Below are 27,127 nucleotides of genomic sequence, written 5' to 3'. Positions count from 1 at the left end.
TAAAAAAGGGACACAAGGACCCCTGTTGATTACACAACATTATATATGTTTAATGCCAAATTCAGTGGGGCTTTTTGTTTAGTATTTTTTTTCAATATATATTTAATTTGCCAAATTAAATTAAATTTACAGCTCATGTTACATTGATCTACATGCATGCTGTTGCTATTTGGCTTTAAAATGTTGCTGTAATGAGGAAGAGGAAAAAAGAGCAAAAGAAAAAGAAGAAGATATACTTTCTATGTGGGGAAATTCTATTTTACACTCTGGTATTGAGAGGTTCACGCAGGCTGAAATCTACACATATGCACAAATAAGATCCCATGGACATGTACTAATGGAAAGATGTCAGCGTGAGGGGGCTGCCCTCAGTGAGTGCTAGGCAGTGCTCAGGAAATTAACTGGCACCTCTCCAGCTACCAGACCAATTTCAAGACCTGGTTTGCACCAGTTTGCTCCAAAAAATACTTTGATTCACTGTCATTGAGTTTCTTGTTTTGTTTTTTGAAAGCCATTTAATTCTAATTTATATTGATTTCATTTGATCTATTTATGCTATGTAAAATACTTTTTAATTCACCTGGCTTCAAAACAAATTTCGCCTCAGTGACAATAAAGTTGGAGTTGAAGTTTTCTTTTTTTTTAAACTTCCACTTTGTTGTCTTTAATCCATAAATGTAAACAGACATAAAGAGACATCCAACATCCACCAAGTCAAAAATGAAATGAAGATGTACTTCATTAGAGGGACTGAAAAATAGAAAAGTCGCCAAGACTGTTGGGATTTATCTTCAATAAAACAACATTAAAGCTTATACCCTCCTTTTTTATGATTTATTTAATCAATATTTACTTGTAACACATCTTTAAGATTCAACACTGGATGGGATCCAGCAAATCAACACTTATGTAGCCTATATATTATTATTCTATGTTAAAATCAGATATTGTTATCAAGGAATTTCATGTTTTTGTCTTAAAATGACTCCAAAAACATAAGATCTTGTTGTTAAGTATATATCCTATTTATTGATCTGCTCATAGCTAATCATGCACTTATTTCCATGCATTAGGAACAAAAACAGGTGAAGTGATGTTTCTAAATGTGTAGGCTACATGTTTTTAAACTGTTGCTTCCAGCATTGTGATTCATCATCAGAGGTGGGGCTGTTAGCGGAAATACGAGAGCTAGCAAGCTGGCGGAAGTTATCATGAATAAGACCGGAAATGCCCAGTGTCTTTTACAAAATTGAAAAAACGCTATGATGACTGTTGTTACAATTCTACTTTTATTGAGCGAAACATGAAAATACGTCCCTTAAGCAAATTAATTGATGTATTTTGTATTATTTACCGCCAGCCAACAACGCGATATTAGTCTTTTTTTTGTTTACAAACAACAGTGATTATAATGTTTTATTTTGAAATTCATAACCGGTAGCTGTGTTTTGTAGTTCTTTAGTAGCTTGATGCTGAACAACAACAGCTGCTTTACCAAAAACCAGAAGGCGTTAAAGTTGTTTGCGATGTGACATGTAGGATTACTAACCTGTGTTAGGTGTAAAAGTTGTGTGTGTGTGTGTTTGCGTGCCGCCCTCCGCTCGTTCATGGGGTTTCTGTATGATTCACTGCAGTCTTTTTAAAGGTAAGTCATCGTAAACGAGCTGTTTACTACTTGTGGCTGACAAAAGTGAAGTTTTGGTCGATCTGTGCTAGCCTGCTTTAACCTTACCTTCGCTAGCTAGCTGATGTTGCACCGTCTCATCACAGTCAGACATGTAATAATTCATAACCTTCACAGTCCACATGTGTAGCGTTGCATCTGTTCATCGCCGCTCACACATCGCCATTTGCAAGTTTGCTTGCTGCATGTTCCCATGGAGGATATGTCAATGTACAGCAAGCAAGTCAATGCTTGCAAGCGAAGCTATTCCTCCAAGTTGTCGAAAGAGAAAGCTGCAGACTGAACGTGTTCCGCTTTTCTTGTTTAGCCTGAAAACGAGCAGCACACAAACGACTGTGTAACAAATACAACACTACTGTTACATGTCTCTCTTTTCTTACTGAGTGACTACATTGCATACTTTGTCTAAATGAAAGTCATGTGTTATTGTGTCATTTGCTTGCACACATTCTTACCACTGAACTAACTCTGTAATCAAACTAGTCTTTCTGTTGAGTCGAAAAGAAAATTCTTTCAGGTCTTAACAGTCATCAAAGGTTTTCTTTCTTTCACGTTTGCAGTTTTCGTTTCAACATTGCTGAATTCTTGGAGCCCATTAAATTTAAGCCCCACATGCACCAATTTGCAGTGATGCTCAAAGTATACAGCTTCAATAATTGAGTTAAGGTTGAGATACTCCTGGTCAAATAGCCTATTACTCCCAATACAAGTGAAAGTTAAAGTACCCAAAAGAGTCCACACATGGGCATACATTCTGCTATGTTGTGTTTTTTGAGAAAATCATTATTTACATTTTTTAAATTCACATGTGACAGGTTTCCAGTTTTGCAGCTCCACAATAAAAGGAACCATAATAGTAAAAAAATAAAAATACCTGATGAGCAGGGGAAAGGCGGCCTTTACACAATGAGAAAACAATCACATTTCAAACATGGGCTGAAGATATCATCCTTCTCTGCTTTAGCCATCATAACCGGAACCACTAAATGAACTGCCTGATCTGAGTGATGTCTGCTTTATGTCTGCTCTATGTCTGCTCTATGTCTGCTCTATGCCTGTTTTATGTTTGTTTTATGTTTGTTCTATGTCTGTTCTATGTCTGTTCTATGTCTGCTCTATGTCTGCTCTATGTCTGTTCTATGTCTGTTCTATGTCTGCTCTATGCCTGTTTTATGTTTGTTCTATGTCTGTTCTATGTCTGTTCTATGTCTGCTCTATGTTTGGCCGGTGAATTTTTCATCTACCTGCCACCTTGGCCGGTGATTCAAAAAGTTAATTTTGGACTCTGGCGATGTCTGTTCTATGTCTGTTCTCTGTCTGTTCTATGTATGTTCTGTCTGTTCTATGTATGTTCTGTCTGTTCTATGTCTGTTCTACGTTTGCTCTACTCCTGCTCTACGTTTGCTCTATACCTGCTCTACGTTTGCTCTACACCTGCTCTACGTTTGCTCTACTCCTGCTCTACGTTTGCTCTACACCTGCTCTACGTTTGCTCTACTCCTGCTCTACGTTTGCTCTATGCCTGCTCTACGTTTGCTCTATACCTGCTCTACGTTTGCTCTATACCTGCTCTACGTTTGCTCTATACCTGCTCTACGTTTGCTCTACGCCTGCTCTACGTTTGCTCTACACCTGCTCTACGTTTGCTCTACACCTGCTCTACGTTTGCTCTACTCCTGCTCTACGTTTGCTCTATGCCTGCTCTACGTTTGCTCTATACCTGCTCTACGTTTGCTCTATACCTGCTCTACGTTTGCTCTATACCTGCTCTACGTTTGCTCTACGCCTGCTCTACGTTTGCTCTACGCCTGCTCTACGTTTGCTCTACACCTGCTCTACGTTTGCTCTACACCTGCTCTACGTTTGCTCTATACCTGACATTTTGAGAAAACCCCAGCCTTAACCCCCTCACTCTCTGCAATGACCGACCTATTTCTAAACTGTCCTTCCTTTCTAATTGGAGAGAGTTCTTTGTACTTACCGTAACTGAATGCCTGTTTGAGTTAAATAGACATTCTTGAGAATCATCCTTCTGAATTCGGAGACTTGCACAGTATTCTGATGACCATAATTTATGTTGGAAACGACGTACTCCTGACAGCTAATGAAAGGGGAAGCTCCATTTTAGTGCATTAAGTGTCGATTTTAAGGTTTAGCCTCTGTAGATCACTCTTATCAAGAACCTTGTGTCGGTCTCAAAGGGTTTGCACTTAGCTTATTATGCACCTATCCTTCAAATAGAACTTTTTTTGTTGTTGTTTGAAACTCCCTGCTTCCTATATCAAGGGCTAATTTAAGGTCCATTACTGTTTTTGATTGTCCAGTTTTATGTCCATTTACAATCACAGACGTCTGCTGCTGATATCAGCTGCTGGACCTCTGAACATTTTTTGGAACATACTATTGCTGAAACAGAAATTATTGTGATTGCCATTGCCTCATCCAACTCTTCAAACCAAGCATGGCTGATGTAAACACAGAGATTGCTCCTCTCGTTTCGTGTTCTGTCCGCCTACAGCACGGAACATTGAATGCAATATCTTGATCTAGGTTCCTGTGATGGAGCGAGGTCTCTCTCATTTTGGCACAGCCATCTCTGATTTCCTGTTACTGCTTGTTCATTCCAAGTCCCATTGTTCATTCCAAGTCACATTTCATTCATTTCATTTTCCTGTGATTGAACATCAGCTGGGGGAGGACTAGCGGAACAGCCGGTCAAAGTTGTTGGTTTAGCTAGTTTCAGCTCTTTCTGTATCACGGCCACCACTAATTGTATTTTCTGTTAAGAATGCTTGAAAGGTCAGCGAGCCCACTTCAGGGCAACACACAGTATTTAACAGCACAGTAGCTTTCAGTAGCTGTGCGGTGTTTGACGTCACATCCAGTGTTTCTATGGCAACGATAAACTGTTGTGTCTGTCATGGCCGCTCTGTCATGGCGGCCGCCACAACAAGACAAGTCCCCTTACAACTCTAAAATTGTGAATTTCTCTGGCTTTGATAACTTTTGGAAATATTTGAGGTAATGTAAGAACTCAACTATAGAATATATATAACATAGGTTGAGTCCATTTTTAATTAATTTGGATATTTTAGTGTAAACATTCTAAAAAGATTCTACATTTTGTACGTTTAACTCTGGCTTTTCATTTCTACAAAACTGGTTCACATCTTACCGGGGTAGATCACCATGGTAACTTACGCTGAACACCTCACCAGGTTTTGTTGAAGGTTAGGACTGGGCGATGACATTCATAACACTCGACCGACTGGTGTAATGAATAATTTTGTTGATACTGTGAAAATGTCCAATTACATGTAGCATTAATTTAAAGACTGTTGCCATCTTTCTTCTTCCACAGGAGCACCATGGCAATGTGGATCCAGGCCCAGCAGCTGCAGGGTGAGGCGCTGCACCAGATGCAGGCGTTGTACGGCCAGCACTTCCCCATCGAGGTGCGACACTACCTGAGCCAGTGGATTGAGAGCCAGCTCTGGTATGCAATAGAACCTCGCTCTTCATTAGAACTCTGAAGTCTCAATGCCAGTGTCTACCAGGCAGTCCAAGCATGAACACAATGTCAAACTGAGGAAGGAAATGCTTAAATGGCCTTTCTTATAATAGCTAAATCATAAAATAGCCAACAAGTTTCAACCATACAGGTCTTCATCAGGGCTTGCAAACATTTGTGGTTTGGCCTCACCTATAATAACTACAGCCAATCGTAGGCAGTCAAAGGAATAAGAGACAGTTGAAATTGTTTGATCATGTGATGTCAGACACATTTGAAAAACCAGTTTCCACGTTGTAAAATGCTCATGAACACCTGCTCAAGTCCGAACAACTTGAATCAACTCGGGAAAGAAGTAGGTTCCCGACTTGCCGAGGTGAAGTCATATGCGTCATGACATGGGGGGCAAAATATGTTTTGTTAATGTTAAGATACTTTTGATAAACTCACGTATTGCACATGAACTTTTTACTCAAACATGACTTGTAACAGAGACATTCACACGTCTTCTTCATCCACACTGTTTGTTGTTGTTGTTTTAACACTCAAACTTTCCGAACTGAAATTACGTGAACACACTGAAGTCGGAAGAACGACTTCCCAACTTGGAAACAGGGACCATCTGAGGAGCAGCTGAATGCAGCAAAAGTCTACAACAAGGCTTACCAATCGACTATTGTGGTTTGGCCGCACCTCTGTCAACTACAGCCAGAAGCAGTCAAACCAGAGGAAGTTGAAGCAAGTTGAAAACTAATCAGCACCAAAATCCAAATCATCATTCAAACCAGGATATCCATAAAGCATCAGTTAGATGGATTTAATAAGGTTATTTTTGATTCTGTTTCCAGATTCTATTACTGTCAGTTACCTTATATCTTCTGAACTCTGGATCTACACTTAACCTATAACCATGTCATCCTGGATTTTGTATGAGCTCTATCAAAGTCCACCTCTGTGGCTGTGAGGCCACGTGGGAGGAGGGCATCGAAATTCTAACCTTGTTTATGCTGTGTGGCACCATTATGTCGAGTGTCAGCCTTACAAGAGCAAAGAACAGGGTTTCCAACAGGGTTTAGTAAGCCTTGTTGAGCAACATCTGAGACACTCTAGGGGTAAACAAGAACATGACCCCCCCTTCCCCCCTCCAGTAGAGAATTTAATACACTATAAAGATGAATGATGCACCAGTCTGGTGCACATTGGGATACAAATTATGATTTAAAGTCTTCTATGAAAAGGTTGAAGACTTCCATCTTTCTTCTCTCTCTTTGGTATGTGACTGATTCTCATTGGTCGTTGTTGACATATAGGTGTGGCCACACCACAAATGTTTGTTTGTCAGCCCTGATGAAGACCTCTGTGGTCGAAACATGCTGCCGTTTTAGATGATTGAGCCATTATAGCAAAGAATTTTCTTTGGAGTGCCTGGTTTCCCTCCCTTTTTTTTAACAAACTTTTTTTAATGGATCCAACAGCTGAAGAGAGACAAATTGGCGGGAGGAGAGAGTGGGGGGATGACAGTCTAGCAAAGGTCCAAGGTCTGAGGGTTAAAACTGCCAAAACATGAGCTGTGTTTCTTGTGCATCCTTGTCATACTGCTGATGAAAACAGTCAACAAACATATATTGGGAGAGGGAAACAGATGCAAGTGGGGCAATCCACTGATCATGAGTGGACCTCATGAATGGACTGATTCCACTCTGTCGTTTGGTTGGATTGGTGTCAGCAGCACTATGGAGAGGTATTTAAATATATATGTTCATAATGAGGGATTAGACTTGCAGGGCCAACACACACAGCCGAGGATTTTCATGGGAAACCCTTTTATAAGAAATCCTACCTTAATGGGTCAATTAAAAAAACTCAATCAACAGCCAGACGTTTGAGCGAAAGTGAGTTTTACATTTTCTTTGGATTGGTTGATAATCTAGATTTGTGTTAATGCCATTTACAGGGATTCAGTTGAGTTGGACAACCCGGCAGAGGAGGCCAAAGCCAAGCGTCTACTGGACAACCTGGTGACCGAGCTGCAGAAGAAAGCCACGCTTCAGGGGGGAGAGGACGGCTTCCTGCTCAAGATCAAACTGGGTCACTATGCTAACCAGCTCAAGGTACCAGCCAACTACTACTTACCTTTCCTTTGATATAAAGGTGTTTCTCTATTACACTCACTCATGTATTCTGTCCATTGGTTGAGTACTGATGACTTTATATTGTACTGTGTGACAATTGAGTAACACAAATGCATAACAGACCGCCAGTTGTAATGTTTAAAGGAGATCTATTATACTCACTTTCACCAATACTCATGTCAGTATGGGACACCTATTGAGTTGCATTGTGTAGCTGTGTAGCTCAAAAAACCTCCTTATTTATCTTATAATAGCGACAATAACTTTCAGCCTCTGCCTGAAACGGTTCGTTTTTAGTTGCTGTCTCTTTAAGGCCCCCCTCCCCACGTGCCCACTCAGCTCTGATTGGCCAGCTCTGTTTGCAGTCGCAGGGAAATTTCAAGCGGCAACATCTGGTGTTGGAAAAATGAAGCCAATGCGGAAGTGCAAAATCCTGCAGTTCTTCGAGGGTCCGCTTGAGGCTGGCTTCATCAGTCCCGGAAGTCACATACACACCACAGCCAAAAAAGCCTGTTGTTTCAGTAGAAACAACATGTTTACAGCCTGGTTCAAAAAACATTTTAGATTTTTAATAATGCATCCGTTTTGATGAAAGATACGTGTTATCCATAGTTAGGCTGTGAAAACGTCCAATTACCTGTGTGTTGATGTAAAAGCATATTACAGCAGGTCATTATAGCGGGGGCTTTTCTGCTTCCTGAGGTCAGGGGCAGACTGTCCTAAAGTTTCTAGAAATTTGTGTGCATGTGTGCAAAACAGCTTTAAAAAAAAAAAAAAGTCAATATGAGCAGAGCCATTGCAGTTAGCTGAACAGAAAGAGCTCTGACTCTGACATTGGCATAATTGTTAATATGGTATTGGATTGAACTTTTTCCCTTTATGAATGATTGGGTGGTGTCCCTGTGAGTGCATACTCTAATCTAACCTACTTTTGGGGAAGTATTCCTGACCGAAGACAAGACAAAAAGCTGATTTCTTTTTTTTTTTTGTGTCAGTGGTTAATGTGAGAGTTATGCAAGAGGTAAAGGGTATGTCTACAGGAAATGACTGTAATTCTGTTTAATGTGCCAAAAAGTGACCTCTTTAATTTTTTGTCTGTGTGAAATCTCTGCAGAGCACCTATGATCGATGTCCTTTGGAGCTGGTGAGATGCATAAAACACATCCTGCACTCAGAGCAGAGGCTGGTTCAGGAAGCTACAAATGTAAGTTATAAAGGATTGTTTGTCTGTCTCAAAGCAAAACAATTCAAGTTGAATAAAATGAAACAGCCGGCACATAGCAGGGCGCCATGTTCACTATGTCATGTAGCAGAACACAGGACGAGATAACGTGCTGTTGAAGCACTGCATTATAGGATAGTAAATGAACGATATCAATGGACATTCAATTAATCTATCCATCCATTATCTTTACCGCTTTTCCCGTTCTGGGTCGTGGAGGCGCTGCAACTGATCCCAGCTGTCATTGGGCGAGAGGCGGGGTTGCACCCTGGTCAATCACAGAGCTGACGTATAGAGACAGAGAATAGAAAGAGAATGGCGTTTATATACAGTGACTGCATAAAGTGTCTGCACGCGACCACTATGATCTCTGTGCACCTAATTAAACGGCTGCATTATGTTTTCTGTTCGTCAGTCAGTTGTTCTCCACTCTTCTGTGGATGTTGTCATTCCATTGGATTACACATAGCATTGATATAAAGACAAATATTCTCATTATAGCGTCGTGTAGCGGACTCTGTTTCTTCAGCCGCTACTTCCATGTTGTTTATTTACGTCACGTCTTACCTCGGGGAATCCCCCGACCTCCCTCCCCTCTGACAAGGATAGTCCCCCGCTGTGAGGAGCATATGTGAACGGCTAGGTCGGGAGAATCTCTGGAGAAGTCCTCCTGTAAATATCTAGATATTATCCGGAGTGCATATGTGAAAACGGCTTAACACCCATTCAAAAACGCCAGTTTTTACAGCAAAAGTAAACATGTTTACAGCCTGGTTCAAAAACCAAATACGTCTGATTCGCTCATGCCTCGATCAGGTAGTTAACTTGTTGATTACTCATCTTTTTAGATTTTTTGAAGGATGAGCGTTATTCAGAATAAGGTTTGGCAAGAGGCTTATAAAACCCGACTCAGCTCCAGCTCTCATCCTGTCGTTGGATTGACTTAAAGTTAGACAGCATTTCAGCAGGGAAACAACTATGTATTAATAGTTGGGTGATGTCACTCAGGCTTCGTCCATTCATATTATCTATCTATCTATCTATGGGTTTGTTTTTGTCCCCCCCGGTAGTTTGACGTGTTTGATTCAAATGAAGCCGAGAGGAAACGGTGTGATTCATCACGTTACAGAAGTTTTGCATAGGGTTCTTTGGAAAACAGTTTCTGATGGTGAGGACATTAGATCCCTGCAGTGTTAAAGCACTTCACTTCCTCAGTTTTGTTGTTGTCTGTCTTATTTAGTTTAGATGTGTGTGTGCATACTCGTTTAATTTGTATACAGGATTCAAATCTAAGTAACAAAGCTGGTAGTAATTATCTCACAACAATACATAATGTGTCAATGTTATACATAGAAAGAAAGAAACAAAGAAGCATAAAAGCAACATCTGGATCGTTTTGCATGTTTTGTGTGCAGGCCAGCTGTGGGAGTGGGGGGCAGGCCATGGACAGCCTGTCACAGCGCCACCAGCAGATCAACCAGACCTTTGAGGAGCTCCGCCTGGCCACACAGGAAACTGAGAATGAAATGAGGAAACTGCAGCACAGCCAGGAGTACTTCATCATCCAGTACCAGGAGAACCTGCGCATCCAGGGTGAGGACGAAGACACACACACACACACACACACACACAAACATGCACAAACATGCACGCAGTCTCAAACATTATGTCACGTTAACACAGGGATTTATAGCTGGTATTATTGAGGCCTCCTGGGTGGTTTGAACACAGGGGAGCAGATTTATGTACAGCTGTTCACACCTGAAAGGTAAGGGCTGTGTGATAGGACTATACTAGGTCATGAAGGATTCTGTCCATTGCAGTTCTTTGCTAGTACCCTGATGCATACAAAGATTTTTTTCTCAGCCACATAACACTATTTGCTAGTCCATTTTGTGCCTCCTACTGACACAGAGTTAAACCAATCATAGGGAGGGATTCACATTGAAGTGGAAAGGACGGTTGGGAAAAAAAAAAACTGAAGAGTTACTCCTTGAAATGAGGTTGATCTCAGTAATATGGAACTGGTTTGGGTTTGCCCAAACTGACAAGGCACATACACCTTTATTTGCAAAGTTTGCACAGTAAATGTTGGCATATCGGTTGGCAATGAAAAACCTTTTGAACCACCTTAAGAGACAGAATCCTCTACAGTATACAGAAAGTTAAACGGCAAGGAGATCAGCCACACCTCAGTCAACAGAGGAAAATCATACACACTTATAATAATTAATATGCAGAATTCTGCCGCTTGTCTTCACACACACTCTCGAACCCGTGACCACCTCTGGCTCCCCACCCCCCAGCTTATCCACTTCAAACTGTTAATTATCACCTATAAAGCCCTCCATAACCCGGCTCCCCGTTACCTGTCTCAGCCACCCGGCACACTCCCATCTGCACTTTTGGGGCGCACTCACATTAGGCCCATTTGCCCTGTACCATGCTCAAGCACGACATGTACATCATGTCCATCGTAAAAACCAGCAATTGATCAAAAGCGATGCACAAGATGAGAAAACGTCTCGGGTCCTCAACCATAGTTACAAATATTCAGAGAACCTCTTCACTGTCAGACACTAGGCAAGAGGTCGAGAGTGACAAAAATCCTCCATTCACCAAAGTCCAGCCAAAGAGAGAAGAATCTTCTCAAATGGGACAAATAAACATCAACAAGATAGAATACTAAAATAAATGGGATTTATTCATTCCTGAACTTTGCACAGCGCGTGAGATCCAGGCTCAATGACACTTTCTGTGGCTCGAAACTTCTCATAAGATCTGTGTTATATTAACAGCTGCACTATTCTAAACTGTGATGAACTCCTCATGGGTCACATCTCTCGTCCGCCTCCATGTGCTCTCTCCATGTTCAGGATGTTGAAAAATAAAAAGCACTCTCTCACCTCATCAATACGGGCCGTGATTTGACCTTACATACCCCTCGATAATGCCTCAGCTACATTTGCATTTGAATGGGATGAAATGAGAAATATTGAGCAGTTAATCAGAAACAAGTTCCCAAATCGTCCGTCACTCAACATCATTCTGGCCAAGAGGGATGTACCACGAAGCGAGCTCAACATCCAGAGGCGTCTCTTGGAGTGAGCTTCAGTAAACTCTGATAAGAGACATCAGGTACGACGAAGCTGTTCATGAACTTAACATGTTAGTTCAGGCTTTCTGCTTCAGGTTGTGTGTGTGTGCTCACATAAGAGGGACCAATAAGTGCGCCATTTGGTTCTTCCTCCGCGACATAAATCAACACTCACCGACTGTCTGCTTCTGTCAGACTAAAATAATGAGAGTTATTACTGTGAAACAGCTCACTGCTGCACGGAAGGAGAGGGACGCTGCAGAAAAGAGATTATTAATAGTTTGGTTTTCATCATCAGATAAACCGTCCGAGCTATTTGTTTATTTCTATTACAAACACACACAGTACTACTCTTAAACTTGAACAACGATACATATGATTTAGGCAGTTGCTCAGTGGTCGTTATCTCTCAACTGGACGGTCGGGGTTTGATATCCAGCTCCTGCAGTCACATGTCCAGGTTTCTCCGGGCAAGACACTTAACCTGAAGTTGCTCCCGCTGCTTCATCAGCCGCGTATACATGTGCATGAAGGGGATTAGTTACTTCTGATGGTCACTTTACATAGCAGCCTCTGTCATCAGTGTGTGAATGTGTAGGTGTGACATGCGGTGTAAAAGCTCTTTGAGTTGTCAGAAGACTAGAAAAGAGCTATACAAGCTCAAGTCCATGTTCCATTAATACGGTCGGCTAGCCTCTCACTTTATGAAAAATACACAGAAGTAACGTAATTGATTAAATATGTGATGATACCAGACTTATAGAATTATCTGGGTATTCGTTGTAAAAGCAGCCACGTTAAACTGACGATCCCACCTGCTATTGGGCGGGAGGTAAGGGCAAACAGTCCAGGGAGCCCCTGTCCGACGGGGGTTTATAGGAACCTCCTTGCTGTGAGGCAACAGCGGTAACCATGGTGATCTAGTCAGGTTCAAACAGAGCCAGCTTGGTGACACAGAAAACTCTGACCTTAGGCTTTATCACCCAGGTTTACCCTCTTATCCCGCTTTGTCAAGTGGTCAAAGAGATGCATTGGTAATTGTCAAGAATTGTTTATGCAATGTGTAAATGTGCTATCCACTTGTTATCTGATTACCCAGGATGGATGTTGATGCCAGGTGTAAACAGGGCCTGAGCGTGTGTCTTGTTTACAGGGCGTGCTTCTCATGCTTCCACAAAGCTGTAAAGCAATGTAAAAAATCCCACACTTGGACACCGGTATCACACAACTTCTGCGTAATGACGTCAGAGCTGAGTTTCAGCACTGCCTGCAGAAATCACATTCTGAAGAAGTCCCGTCTCTCTCTCTCTCTCTCTCTCTCTCTCTCTCTCTCTCACTCTCACTCTCACTCTCACTCTCTCTCTCTCTCTCTCTCTCTCCTGCGTCCTCTGCTAACAGCCCAGCTGAGTAGCCTTTCCTCTCTGCCTCCTGCTGAGCGCACCCAGCGGGAGACCACCCTGCAGAGCAAGAGGACCACTGTGGAGGCCTGGCTCACCAGAGAGGCCAGCACACTACAGAAATACAGGCTTGTATGAAGACATGACACACACGTTTCCACACACACAATCACACAAGACGAGGCGCGGTGTGGAGCCTGTCAAAATCAAAAGCTTTTATCACTGCTAACTGTAGGTTTTACGATGATGACAAATATAGAATGATGTATCATGATATTATCGTTTGCTATATCACCACGTGTTACTTGAGTCTTGCGTTTGCAAATGTTTCTGAGGGTTGGGCTGTTGGTGTGTTTGCAGGATCTGTCAGAACAACACCAGAAGACTCTGGCCTTGCTGAGGAAGCAGCAGACTCTGATCCTCGATGAGGAGCTCATCCAATGGAAGAGGAGGCAGCAGCTGGCTGGGAACGGGGGTCCTCATGAGGGGGCGCTGGATGTCCTCCAGTCCTGGTATTTATGATTTAGGACTTTAAATTATTTTAGCCTATATGATAAATATTTTTTTGCTAACTCGCTGATTTATGATTTTGTCTGTGATAGATAGAAGGACATTTTTTTTCAACATTTTCAGTAAAGTTGTTTATCTTTATACAACTTTATTCATCTGTAGATGTCAACACAGGCTCACTTTGTCCTCTATCCACCCCCTATCTCTCTCTCCACCAGGTGCGAGAAGCTGGCTGACCTGATTTGGCAGAACCGACAGCAGATCCGACGCTGTGAACATCTAACCCAGCAGCTTCCTCTGCCGGGCCCCATGGAAGAACTGCTGAGCAAGCTCAACGCTGACATCACTGATATCATCTCCGCCTTGGTCACCAGGTATGAAGCAGACATCATGGTTTTTTCTGTACTTGTTCAGATTTCTGTGCTGATTGTGAAACACTTATCGGAGACTCAGTGTGCAGTGTACTCGCACGTCTAAACCACAGAATAATACCAGTATCCCATTGCACAATAACTGAATAAAGTGAGGCTTCAGTTTCACTCTTCTCTGCATGCTCACTCTGCATGTGACATAACCTGGTCAAGGTTAGATTCAACCTCAACAGGCAGCAACACAAACAGACACAAGGCTTCATTTGAAATTATTTTTTTATTTTATTTGTATTTGTCAGGGTGCATTGACAATGAGAGGGATTAAATCCACTTTGCCTTTATTAGTTGCTTTTTTGGATTTGAGTGCTTTTCGTGTAATGCTCACAGTCACTAAATCAGCTCAAACTTACACGCTTTACCAACATGGCTGCCAAAATAGTTGCTCTCTCCACACCAAACCGCACAGCATTGAACAGTTTAGCCATCAGACGCATTGCAACCACAATAGAACAGGACATCACCACATCCACTAAGTCAGCACCTCCCTCTTCTGTTGTCTGGGCGAGGGTACAGAGCACTGAGGTGCAGAAAGGCCTCATCCCCGAAGCCATTACTGGCCTAGGTAGATTAGTTTGCAGCCAGCAAGATCGGCATCCATCATGACACACAGATTACAAAACAGATGTAACAAGGAACAACACATTAGCCGTGTGTTTTTTGTGTGTTTAATGTGTAGGGCCCGACTGATGTGAAATATTTGGTGCCGATACCTGGTATCGAAAATTTTGGGGAGAAAAAAAATCCAATACCGATTATTGGCCGATATCTTTCTTGGATCTATGTTGGATCTGCAGAGATACATATAGATATAGATTTCCACATTTATTTATCCCTCAACTGCAGTTATCAAACACTTGGGGAACAGATTTATAATGAAGACAAGATGGTCACTCAACAAGAGAATAACTATGCATGTTCCCGCATGAAGGAGGGTGATAGTGCTTGTTGTAATCCATAGAGCACACTCTGCTGGTTAAAGAGAACTGCGAGTTTAATACGATCACACTCAAATGAAATGTAGTAATATCGCCGCATATCTGTGACTTTGACACTGTGATCACTGGATATTATCAGCTGGCCAATAAATCGGTCGGGCTTTAGTATTGTGTAATGTATACTGTTGTTTTTCTCTGTGCTGTCACTATTTGTTGATTTCTGTCAAATCTGTACAGTGCTGTGAAGAAGAATTTCCCATATGGGACAATAAAGTTAAAGTCTAAAAGTCTCTACTGGGCGTATTCTGTTGTTGGACAGTTTCTCTTACGCAAATCTACATCGTCAAACACAGAGCTTGTGGTTAAACATCAATTTCCACTCAGATCCTCTTGTGAGATAAAATACTGACCGGCCATCGTGTTGCCGTCTTCTCTTCTCTTTTCAGTACCTTCATCATTGAAAAGCAGCCGCCTCAAGTGCTAAAGACCCAGACCAAGTTCGCAGCCACAGTGCGCCTTCTGGTGGGCGGGAAGCTCAACGTCCACATGAACCCACCTCAGGTTAAGGCTGTGATCGTCAGCGAGCAGCAGGCCAAAGCTCTGCTGAAGAATGAGAGCACACACAGGTGAGGAATGCAGGCAGACTCATAATCAGCCATTTTTACTGCACTCGTCATTAGTTTGATTTAATTTGAGCCTCTGCTTTGATATTAAAATGACAATAAGTTCTGTAAAATCTGCTGTATCTACCAGACGCACTTTTGATTGTATCCTACATACTGGTGTTACCTACCAGTGTAAAACACTGAGTGCAGCCCTCACCATCACACACTGCACACGACATGAAGAAATTGAAGCAAAAATTCACTCCCATTCATTGTGTATTGCAAGCTGTGCTGAGACACATAGCAAGGCTAGCAGCACAACTTTATACCATCTGTTCTCCGTCATTATGATGCATTTAATGCAAACGGTGGTATTCAGTTCAGTGAATACAGTTTGTAGAGCGCTGGTTTAAATGAAAGACTAAAAGTCAACAAGTGGCCAGCGGAGGTGGGCAGCAAGATTTGAGGGACGTGGTTCTGTACACAACTTTCACAATAGGCCACAATAGAGCTCAACTACTGTACTGTAGCCTGTAGGAGAGCAAACTACACAAAGGGCATGTTACTAAAAGAGCACCACAGCTGCACAGAAACTGCAGGTTATGGACTTTGCTGAACACAATAGAAATCGTCAGTTTCGTCGGCATATTCAAGTAGTTCTTAATCATCATCGGATCTGTTTTTGTCCCTCATAGTGAAAGCAGTGGAGAGATCCTCAACAACAACTGTGTGATGGAGTATCACCAGGCCACAGGCACCCTCAGCGCTCACTTCAGAAACATGGTAAGATCTGAAGGATTTCTTTTTTTTATCTTTCAGGAGCTGAGAATGACACATTACTGATCATCAAATGTTAACCACCACTATGACCTGCTCTTGTTTGTGTGATAAGAGCTCAGCAGTTCAGTAAGCGTAACAACATGACATCCTGTTTGAGCTCTCACAGGGAGTATGGGCAGCAGAGAATTAGAATATTTCCATTTTCCTATTTTCTACTTACTGTCCTCAGCACATACTGCCTTCTGCCAATTCACACAAGAGGAGGTGTTAATACTGTCCAAAGCAGCCACACTGACAAGACAGCTTGCAGATGTATCCAGGGGCGTGTCCAGACTTTTTAAACCGGGGTGGCCCACCTGGGGTACTGAGCAGGGATGGCATGACGTTTGTGGGCACATGCACGCAAATAAATTCAACTTTTGTTTTACCTTTCTCCCCAGCCCACTCATGATTTATTAATAAAACAATTTGGCAACATATAAATCTTCTTAGCTTGATTCTTTACGGACTGAAAAACAGAAATGTATGTCAAATGTCATAATTTAGTATTTAGTACTTAACTCTTGTACACTGTCTAACTTGTAAAAATAAATTTATTGGCAATTAAATCCATTGCAAGTTGGACCGTGTGCACAAGGTTTTTCTTGGGAATTTTAATCAAAAGAGCAAAGTAATTGTTAACAACTGAACTTACTAAGATAAGCCTGTTGAAAACAGACAAAATATTGGATTCTTATTTAAGTCCCGCCTCTGCTTAGACAAATAGCCAATGATAGATTTGGATTCAGGGGTGGCCGATCAGATTTCAATCGGGGCCCATGCCACCCCTCTGGACACACCCCTGGATGTGTCTTCAGGAGTTTTTTGTTTATGATTTATAAAGTGTACCCATTGGCTGATATCAAGTATCTAAATATCATATTCAAGGCTCTACATTATGAAAGCGTGATGATTGTGGTAGACAGCTTGAGCCGCACCACAGTGACAAATCACATGAAAAGAGGAAGGTACATGACAGCTTAGGAAACCCCCCCCTTCCCTTTTTTACAACCCTCTCTTACACCAGCACACACCCATCATTTCACAATCTGTATAGTCAAACACGTTTTTAAGACTTTTTTTTTTTCTTTCAAAATATTTGTGACACGTAGGAAGCAGGAAACTACTCCATGTTTGGGTTCACTGAAATCAATGACCAATGATGTCTTGAGTAGTACACATGAATGTATCCAGCAGCGGGGTGGTGATTTTGATTCTAGATTTGAAATATATTGAATTTTTATATCATCAAAATGAAAAGGAGGCTTAGCAATTCTCTCAGTAAACCGTTTTCACATCATGCACTCCTGAAAATATCTAGATAACTTCAGGAGGACTGCTCCGGATATTCTCCTGACCTGTCTGTTCACATTATGCTCCTCACAGCGGGAGACTATTCCTGTCAGACAGGAGGGGGGGGCCGGGGGGGGTCTCCTGAGTAAAAACAAAGACTCTGAAGTAGGGGACGGAGCAACAGAGTCCGCTATACGACGCTATAATGAGAATATTTGCCTTTATATCAATGCTACGTGTAGTTAAATGGAATCACACTATCAACAAAAGAGAGGAGAAGAACATCCTGACGAACAGAAAACGTAATGCAGCTGTTTAATGACTTGCACGGAGGTCGTAGTGGTCGTGTGCAGACACTCTATGCACCATTCAGCAGTCACAGTATATAAAAGTCACTCGCCCTCCTATTGGCTCGTGGTGAATTCTCTGGAGAATATCCTGCTGCGTTCTCACATCAGCTCACTCGGACTTGCTGCAGAAAAAAATAGTAGGGGTCCGGCAGGAGAAACTCCGGGTGAAGTCCGAGTGAAAAATGTGTCTGTTTGCGTTCACACATGCAGCTCCTCCTGGAGTTTTTCAGGAGTTTTCTGCCAGTGTGAAAGCACTATAATTGTTTGTTTTTATATATATAAATATATATCCATCCTATAAGGGTCAGTATGAAAATATTTGCTAATGCAACTTGTTTGTGATGATTAAATGCAGCTGTGAACTGATTACACAAAGCTCTTCAACAGATTCCTGAGTGGTTTTTTTTTCTAACAGCAGCCACAGTCATGGCAGCTACACACACACTGGTCACATGATTTGTCTACAGCATGTTCCAACCGTTCCAACACTCAGCTGCACTGTACATAAATAAAACTGTTTCAGATGAAGCTACACGGGCTGTGTTTCCTGTCTCTGCTCACATGTCGTGTCCTTAAGTCTTTGTTGTGTTTCTGTTTTTTTCGCAGTCACTGAAGCGGATCAAGCGTTCAGACCGCCGCGGTGCAGAGTCGGTGACGGAGGAGAAGTTCACAGTTCTGTTTGAGTCACAGTTCAGCGTCGGGGGAAACGAGCTGGTCTTCCACGTCAAAGTAACCACATCAGATATTAAATCTGTGCTTTTCACACTTCTGGTAATGGTTTACTTGAATGACTTCTGTTCTTGTGCTGTGTGTATCTTGCAGACTTTATCTCTACCTGTGGTGGTCATCGTTCACGGCAGTCAGGACAACAATGCTACAGCTACAGTCCTGTGGGACAACGCCTTCGCTGAGCCGGTGGGTTGACTTTGATGCACCAAGGGGACTTTTTTTTTGTCTGTCTGCATTCACCACGCCATGGTGCTGGAAGAGAACCTACTCTGAAGCAGGAGCTAAAAATGTTCCTCTGAACGGGGTTCTACTAAACTAAAATAGATCATAGTTCCTGCGGTGCGGAATCACTAAAAAAAAAAAGGGGGCGGGTTCCAGCAGTTCCTAGAACTATAAAAACAATTCTGCCATCCAAAAAGGCCTTTAGATGTAAATTTGGAAATAAATCAATTAAAAAGTAGTTGGCAAATCCCAAAGGCTTGGTTTTAATGAAGGCTTGATTGCCTGATGAAACACAGCTGCCTGTGTCGCGGTGGTTTTAAGAGAGGTTGAGCTCTCTTCAAGCAGCTATTGTCCCACTGGATTGTGGGCGTGTTCAGAGAGGCATATCAGGCAGCTGGTCGTCCTGTGCACTTTTGGAGTGCGGTGCCATTCCACGAGGGGTGTCTCTCTCTCTCTAGTGGGTATTCAACATTTTGAATCGGCGTCGGTCGGCGAGGTTGGTGAAAGGATCTCTCTGATTGGCTGTTCGGAGGTTTAATTTATCTCCAGCCATGCTTTCACCCATTAGTGCAGTTTCTCCTTATTTGTCGCCTCCTCCTCTTCTTTTCTTTTTCCACTAAAAGACCAAGGGCTGATAACTCCAGCGCCATCTTCAACTTTTTATCAGACATTATTCTGGATTAGTAGGCTAACTATAACACGAGTGGTGACCGACAGCGGTGTGAAAATGGTCTTCTCGTATCATAACAACAGACTACTGCCGCCTGCTGGCATAGAGAGTTATTTCCTCTCACGCATGCGCAGAACGTACGTGGTGGTTGGCCGTCGGTTGTAGTCTTTGCGGTGTGTTCTAGTGCAACTCTTTGGCCAAGACAAGAGGCGACGCCACAGGCGGCCTTCGTCGCCACTAGTTCTGCTAGTCTGCTTGGTGTGTGTCAGGGCCTTAAAGCAGTGCAGTGCTGATTAATACCTGATGCAACATCCTCAATGCAAGCCTTTTATTTCTGTTCAACACCACAATAAACTTCTGTGTTAGTTTGCATGAGTCTTCGTTATACCTTTAAGACTTTATGTTTCAAGACTTCTCATTTCATCATTACACCTAGTATAAAAACAATCCAAGAAAACTAATCTCTGCGTCCTGCTTATATTCAGGAGAGGATACCAGAACCAGACGGTCTTTGGCAGGATTTAAATTGTTGTGGGATTATTGAAAGTGTTGCTAATTAATAATCCCTCAATCAACCATTGATTGATCAAATAATCTTTGCACGGGTCATTAGAAAAGGAAACATTGTTGTTTTCATGGGATTCGTTGAAAATGTGAAACGACAAAGATAACAACAGATGAGTGATTGCTGAATGTCTGCTGCCTGGCTGTGATTTAATTTGTTATACTGAACATATTTTTGTATGCTAATTACGGCTCAAAGGACTGTTTATATGTTTTAATACAATCTTCAAATGTTGCATCTCACCATATCTGGCATTAATCAAACAATTAGAGGCCTAATAACAAATAGATGATCTGGTTTTGAAATGCATAACGTTGCTTGTTGTCTCATGTTTTCTACACTTCTCCTCTTCACAGGGCAGGGTGCCGTTCATCGTGCCAGACAAGGTGCTGTGGCCGCAGCTGTGCGAGGCCCTCGACATGAAGTACAAGGCCGAGATGCACAGCGGGCGTGGCCTGTCGGAGGATAACCTGGTGTTCCTGGCACAGAAGGCTTTCACGAGCAGCGGCAACAACCCCGAGGAATACCGCAACATGCCTATATCCTGGGCCCAGTTCAACCGGGTGAGGCCTGCTGTCTCACGCTCAGAAACACACACACACACACACACACACACACACACACACACACACACACACACACACACAGAGAGATCAATAAATAAGAAAACTGCCTGACTGCCTGTGTGCATGTGCACATACTGAACATATTAAACGTGTTGATTTTTTTACAGGAGAGCTTACCTGGACGCAACTTCACCTTCTGGCAGTGGTTTGATGGCGTCGTGGAGCTCATGAAGAAACATCTCAAGCCTCACTGGAATGATGGGTAATGACTTGTTTTTCCACAGAAACTAATTTAATTGTGTCAAGTTAGACAACACTTGATGCAGGAAGGTGAAGCTCCAGATATGGAAAATAAGAGTGAAGAGAAAATATTCAGTCGTCAGTGGCTGGTTCAGATGAGTTTTAGTTCACCATGCGGTGGAGAAAGAAGGTCACAGGGAGCTGTAAAAAGCTCTCTGACTTTTGTAAACTCTCGTAAAGATCTTAGGGGAAACTCTGCAACCTTGATGAGCACCTAACAGATAAGACAGAAAAGGAAACACGGTCTGATTCACATGTTCCGCTCTGAAAATAAAGGGTCTAGATAACTCAAACATAAAGTAGAAGAATTGTTTCTAGGGCGCTGTGGGTTTCTTTGAGACAACATGAAGTCCTGTGTTTTTTCAGCTTTGAAGAGAGGGTTCATGTGTTGCAAGTTAAAAACTCCTGATGTTAGCATGATATTAAAGAGCAGTGTTGTAATACTCAAGTCTAGGACTCAAACCTGAGTTCTTATTTTAAGGGCCGGAGACTTGACTGTGACTCGAGCACCGATGACTCGGACTTAAGGGCCTTTCCAATAGGACGCGGTGGGCGATTCATGCCGCTGTCAAACCCATTCATTGTCGTTGTGTTCAGCGTATCTGCGCAAGGTCTCGCTTGCCGTTAAAAAAAAATGGGCGCAGCGCTCTGTGATACACAAACTGTCCTCAGAGGAACATTTGTTCCCTGGAACACTGAAGATAAAATGCTACGTGAGAAGTTATAAGGGGGGGGGGGGGTCCGCAACAGCGAGACTGAAACTCTCCTGGTTGCTTTTCCGCTCCAAACAGTGTTCCAGTGACCCTTTTTCCTTTGAGTAAAGTTTGTGTATTTAGTTCAGAAAATATAGCATAGAATTGTTTCACTTCTCCAACTTTCAAATTTCACCACCAAAACTCCACAGTGCACCTTTAAGGACTTGGACTCATCTTGGACTAGGACTCAAATAATGGGGACTCAACTTGGATTTACTCTGATTCATCTTTGGTGACTCGATTCAGATTTGAGCAGTCAGGACTCAAGACTCAACTCAAGTTTTGGTGACTCAACCATGGCACTGTGACAAAGAAGATGCACTGACTGACGATGGTGTTTGTGTGTTTGTGTATTTGTGTGCAGGGCCATCTTGGGTTTCGTTAACAAGCAGCAGGCACAGGACATGCTGCTGTCCAAACCCAACGGCACCTTCCTGCTGCGGTTCAGCGACTCAGAAATCGGAGGCATCACCATCGCCTGGGTGGCTGAGAACCCCAACAAACCAGGTATCAAACTGCAGACAGTGCTCTTAAGGAGAGCGATTCTGAAAGCTGAATCAGTTCTGTGATTCTCTGAACGAGTGTATCAGTACGGTGATTGTAACTTGGTTCTTCCTGTCTCTTGGAAAGGTGAGAGGCTGGTCTGGAATCTGTTGCCTTATACAACCAAGGACTTCTCCATTCGCTCCCTGGCAGACCGCATCAGCGACCTGAACCACCTTCTGTTTCTGTACCCCGACCGGCCCAAGGACGAGGTCTTCGCCAAGTACTACACCCCTCCACTCTGTACGTGTTTGTATTCAACGCTTCACTGCCTCGTCTAAAAATCTGATGTTTCTCCTCAGAGATGGTTTCTTAACTCTGTATTTACACTACTCTGTGAAGTCATTGCAGGCGTCTGAATCCATTGCAAAGATAAGACTATCGTTAAAATAACTCTGAAGTGTATTCTTTTAATGCCGCTCGTCTTTCTTGCAGCTAAAGCAGTGGATGGATACGTAAAACCACAGATCAAACAAGTTGTGCCAGAGTAAGTTGTTCTTTTGTGTTTTTTTTAAGCTGCTAAAGAAAACTTAAATCATTTCAGATGCACAGAGCTGGAAAAAAAGAAGGTGCTAAAGTTGAATTTGTTCAGGAAACCAGAAAAAGGGCAGTGAAACTAAAGAAAAAAAAAAGGGAAATCATTCACTCATGTAGTAGACAGATGTCTTATTCTGCACTGTGTAGTATATAATTAAACCTTTAGTCCTTTTTAAATATCTGGGTCTCTCACACTGTTTGATTATTTTGATGTAATAACAGGACTCTGGGATGAATTCACTATAATGACACAGCAGCAGCCACACTGATGATGCGAGGCTCACATGCTGTCATAATGTCACTGTGTTCAATCGTACATTTAAAGGGAAACTTGCAAATCATTAACAGCTCATGACAATGGATGGTGAATTTTGGCCATACAACACCTCAGTTACAGCCATACACTATATAAAATATGGACGTAGTCGCAGTGACATCACCCATAAGTTTCTAAAAGAGGCGTTTTGAAGCCTTATGGTGGGCGCCATATTGGACGTGATATCTCACACTAACTTTCTATCAATCTAGAAATGGACAAAGAGGTGGAGCTGAGGCAGGCATTAAGCCTCCTGGCTAACAGCAACAACGTGTCCATGTTTCAGTCAAATCAGCCACACCCATAATTAAATACATTTATGAATAACTCTTAGGCTTGATCAAATCAGAGCAGATAAGTAGTGGACACTCGAGGAACAGCAATGTTTTCCTTTTTCTTCCACATTGTCTTCATTTTTCAACACCAGAGGTTTCCGTTATTAACAAGTGCTAACTTTAGCATTCAACCAAATCTTAGCTAATTTTACTATAAGCAATACTTTATCAAAGTACAATTACGCTAAGCCCGGAATTTACATATTTCCTATCATATTGTGTAGCAATAATAAATGCAAATCTTTGTCAGGAAATGGATGATTGATTTGGGTTAGTGTTTGGCTAACTTTACCCAAGTGATCCTATTTTTGTTTTGCCCATTTTGCAAACCTAGAACCCAGCAGCCCCACATCAAAACAGCATTTTAGCTCCCATGCAGTGCTATGTCATATCAGAACGGTTACAGTGTCAATAAGGTCAATTCTTGTGTTCGCCCACCTGCCCAATATTAGGTCAGACACGCACATAACTAAGAATAACTCGTATCCTGCCTAAAATCAAAACAGATTAAATATTTTTTTTAAATCAGCCCTGTTACAATGTGTGCCGATGAAGACAAAAACTAATCAGTCCTATTTTGTTTTTTGAACCAGGCTGTAAACATGTTAATTTCTGCTGTAAAAACTGTCTTTTTTTGAATGGGTGTGTATGTGACTTTGGGTGCTTCTGCAGCCAGCCTCAAGTGGACACTTGAAGAACTGCAGTTTTTTGGCACTTCCGCATCGGCTTCATTTTTCAACACTGGAAGTGTGGCCGCTTGAGCGCACTACACTAGAAGAAAAAATATCTAGAATATAATCCAGATGGTAGAGGTGTCAATACAATAAAGTAATCAGAGTTGTAGAAGTGCAAATACAGTGACCAGAGATGTTCTTGGTAAATACCATGTACCATGATAAACGGCCAGTGTCCAGTTTCACCAGTAAGAGTTAACTGGTAAGCTCACCTGGCATTCAATGAAGGAACTGATTGTTTTTAACATCACCAGCCATTTGGACATGAGTATTCTCCATATACAAGTTATTATCAGATGTGTCCAGTTGGTAGAGCTGTAGCAGACATCATATTAACTGCTGAAGTAAAGTGAGGCTTGTGTCTCTTGTAGATTCACAACCCAGAACCCTGAACCCAGTGGAGGAACTCCTGCATTCATGGACCAGACAGCTTCTCCCTCTGTCAGCAACCCCAACAACTTTAGTGTCTTTCCTATGTAAGTACTCTCCTTTATTTCATTTATTAACAAATCAATATGTAAGATATATACTAAATGAAATCATAAAATGACCATAAGATATCATCAGACATTAAGACATGCTTTGTTGAAGTGTTGGCTTCTCTGACAACGCAGCAGCCAGTATGTCGTCCATTTAGATTCCATTCCGGATGGTCTGTTTTTGTTTTAACCAGATGAGTAGGTGGTTCTAAGGCATCCCCACACGGTCGTTTTGTACTCCCCTCAGGTTTCCAGGCAAACGAGCAGGTGTTGCAGGGATGAAGCAGGCAAGCAAACTGGTTCAGACTTAACTGATTCTACCTGACCTAAAAAGCCTCTGCATTTTTCTAATAAGCTCCACGAGCAGAAACGTGGTGCAACTAGGATCAATATTGGAGATGCTTTTAAAAAAATGGAGAGAGGTTAGAACACAGAAAGGTTTCAAGACGGATGCAGAGCTGGCTAAACACTGAAGCTTCCGTGGCATGGAAACCTGCGTGCACATCGACTCTAGAGAGGAGGGGGCGGGGGGGAGACAGCTCTCTACAATGTTTTGAAGTTTGACTGCAGTACCCATTTTAAACACTACGTGTCAGTTACATATTGCCCCTTTAACTTTAAGGTGTACTATGTAACATTTCTGCATTACAATCTTCAGGAAGACATTTGTCGCTGGGGGAAGGTAGACTTTAATAAAACACGATCATCTGTGCAGTAGAAAGGTGAAACACTTTTTGAAACTGATGCTACATTCATTCATGCATACATTCTGATGCAGAAATTCCAGGAAAAGGGCTCTGTCATTCCCGTCTACCCAAAGGGCTCAAACACTTAAACACTCAGAGTGCACTTGGCTTGTTGCAAGCCAGGGCCACTCCGATGACATTCTCTACAGGATATACCAGCGCTCGAGGCTGGCTCTTCTTCCTCTCTCTCCTCACTGACTGGTGTTGCTTCACCCTCTGCTGCAGCTGCCTCTTGCTCCTCTACACGCCATATTTCCTCCGCTCTGTATTCCTGCTCAGGAAAATCCTCTGGGTGTATTGAATTCTGTAGACACAGCCCGTCCATGTTATTCCTCTTGCATTTCTGTGTGTGCCGAAGTTGTTTTGTGCAAGTCCGAGATGTTATGAGTGTTGTGTGTTCTCATGATCTTTCTAACCTTCCCGCTCTGTTGTTGTCCCCCTCAGACCTGACACGATGCTGGACGCAGACGGAGACTTTGACCTGGACGACACCATGGACGTGGCACGCCACGTCGAGGAGCTGCTCCGCCGGCCGATGGCCAACCAGTGGAGCAGTCAGCAGTCCTGAACCCGAAAAAATGAAAACCTGCTGCAAACCTTCAGGTCCGGACACAAACACACACCTGAAATCCCTACTGGACTGTCCCCACAGCGAGATGTCCCGTCATTTATCTGCGACCTGAGCATGATGCACTTCAGGAGTCTCTATTTCCGCCTCAGTTTTAGCTTCCTACAGGAGCTCTGGGAGATACAGGTCTGGTTTTTTAATAGCCCTCTTCTTGCCTATGTATGTGTCCCGTAAGTGATTTTGATTTGGGACAAAGAGTTATGTTTTATGTAAACCCTTATTCAAACGTGCCTAAAGAGCATTCAGCTGGAACTGGGAGACTTTTGTATAAAAATGCACAGAAGACACACAAGCTTTGTTTTCAATGTTTTTTTTAAAAAAAGATTTCCGTCCGCACAGTTACAACGTCAGTTATTGCAGCTGAATGTCGACAACCTGAATCGCCTTGTATTACAGTGAATATTTGTCATGTGATGTTATTAGTTTCTGCTACATCCTCAGATGAGATCATGTACGATTTACTGAACATTAGCCACTGTGAAGACAAACAGTATTTGAGTCAGCTGCTTTGAGGACATGGTCGTTATACAGACTGACTGAGAGTACAACGAGAGTGCAACCATTAAACAACACACTTGTCTTCCAGTCAGGCACATTGGTTTTATTATTGCTCTGTATTAAGAAAAAAAAAGCCTAGATGTGGCTACAGAACAGGATTCAATCTGCGTTGTTATAAATAAAACAAATGCTCTGTGTTCTGAGTTCAAACTTCACCTGTGATTCAGTTAAACCCGGCTGCTGTGTCCAATGAGGTGTCAACATTTTTAAAACATCCACCAACCGTTTTAAAACAACGCATTTTCTTTTTTCTAAACCATTGATAGTGTTAGGAAAAACAACAGATCATCACTCACACTGGTGAAACTACTGGTGGTTATGTTATGAAACTTTAGGAGTTTAGACAGTGAGCAGGGGTTTTCTTCCACATTCTTTGGTGATTATAAAACAAGAAATTATCCCTTAATTGATGCTTAGGACTTCTATTTTTGTTGCTGTGGTATCCAAACCGGTATCTG

The 27,127-nt window shown here is 42.3% G+C and overlaps 1 protein-coding gene across 2 annotated transcripts; it reads left to right on the top strand.

The window, feature by feature from the left end:
• The first annotated feature begins 1,470 nt into the window (after positions 1 to 1,470).
• On the top strand, positions 1,471 to 26,824 carry LOC132954951 (signal transducer and activator of transcription 5B-like). 2 transcript variants are annotated; one of them, XM_061027503.1, is made up of 19 exons: positions 1,471 to 1,645; positions 5,046 to 5,180; positions 7,150 to 7,306; positions 8,442 to 8,531; positions 9,965 to 10,142; positions 13,045 to 13,175; positions 13,404 to 13,555; positions 13,772 to 13,927; positions 15,366 to 15,545; positions 16,220 to 16,307; positions 18,593 to 18,715; positions 18,809 to 18,901; positions 20,529 to 20,735; positions 20,906 to 21,000; positions 22,158 to 22,300; positions 22,424 to 22,579; positions 22,772 to 22,823; positions 24,630 to 24,734; positions 25,928 to 26,824. In XM_061027503.1, exons 2-19 carry the CDS (start codon positions 5,053 to 5,055, stop codon positions 26,049 to 26,051), a joined length of 2,358 nt encoding a protein of 785 aa, XP_060883486.1. In that variant the 5' UTR covers positions 1,471 to 1,645; positions 5,046 to 5,052; the 3' UTR covers positions 26,052 to 26,824. The 2 variants fall into 2 exon arrangements, with proteins under 2 accessions (XP_060883486.1, XP_060883487.1); XM_061027504.1 differs by lacking the exon at positions 25,928 to 26,824 and adding an exon at positions 24,932 to 25,032.
• The last annotated feature ends 303 nt before the right edge of the window (positions 26,825 to 27,127 follow it).

Source organism: Labrus mixtus, chromosome 21, assembly GCF_963584025.1.
Source record: "Labrus mixtus chromosome 21, fLabMix1.1, whole genome shotgun sequence".
Lineage (NCBI taxonomy): Eukaryota > Metazoa > Chordata > Actinopteri > Labriformes > Labridae > Labrus > Labrus mixtus.
The sequence above is the reverse complement of the archived record's forward strand: the minus strand, read 5'-3'. Positions and strand labels throughout refer to the sequence as shown.

Coding starts and splice junctions, on each gene's coding strand:
- LOC132954951 (XM_061027503.1), top strand. CDS start 5,053: ATGGCAATGTGGATCCAGGCCCAGCAGCTGCAGGGTGAGGCGCTGCAC. Junction 5,181..7,149: donor TGGATTGAGAGCCAGCTCTG/GTATGCAATAGA, acceptor TGCCATTTACAG/GGATTCAGTTGAGTTGGACA. Junction 16,308..18,592: donor GCGCTCACTTCAGAAACATG/GTAAGATCTGAA, acceptor TTTTTTTCGCAG/TCACTGAAGCGGATCAAGCG.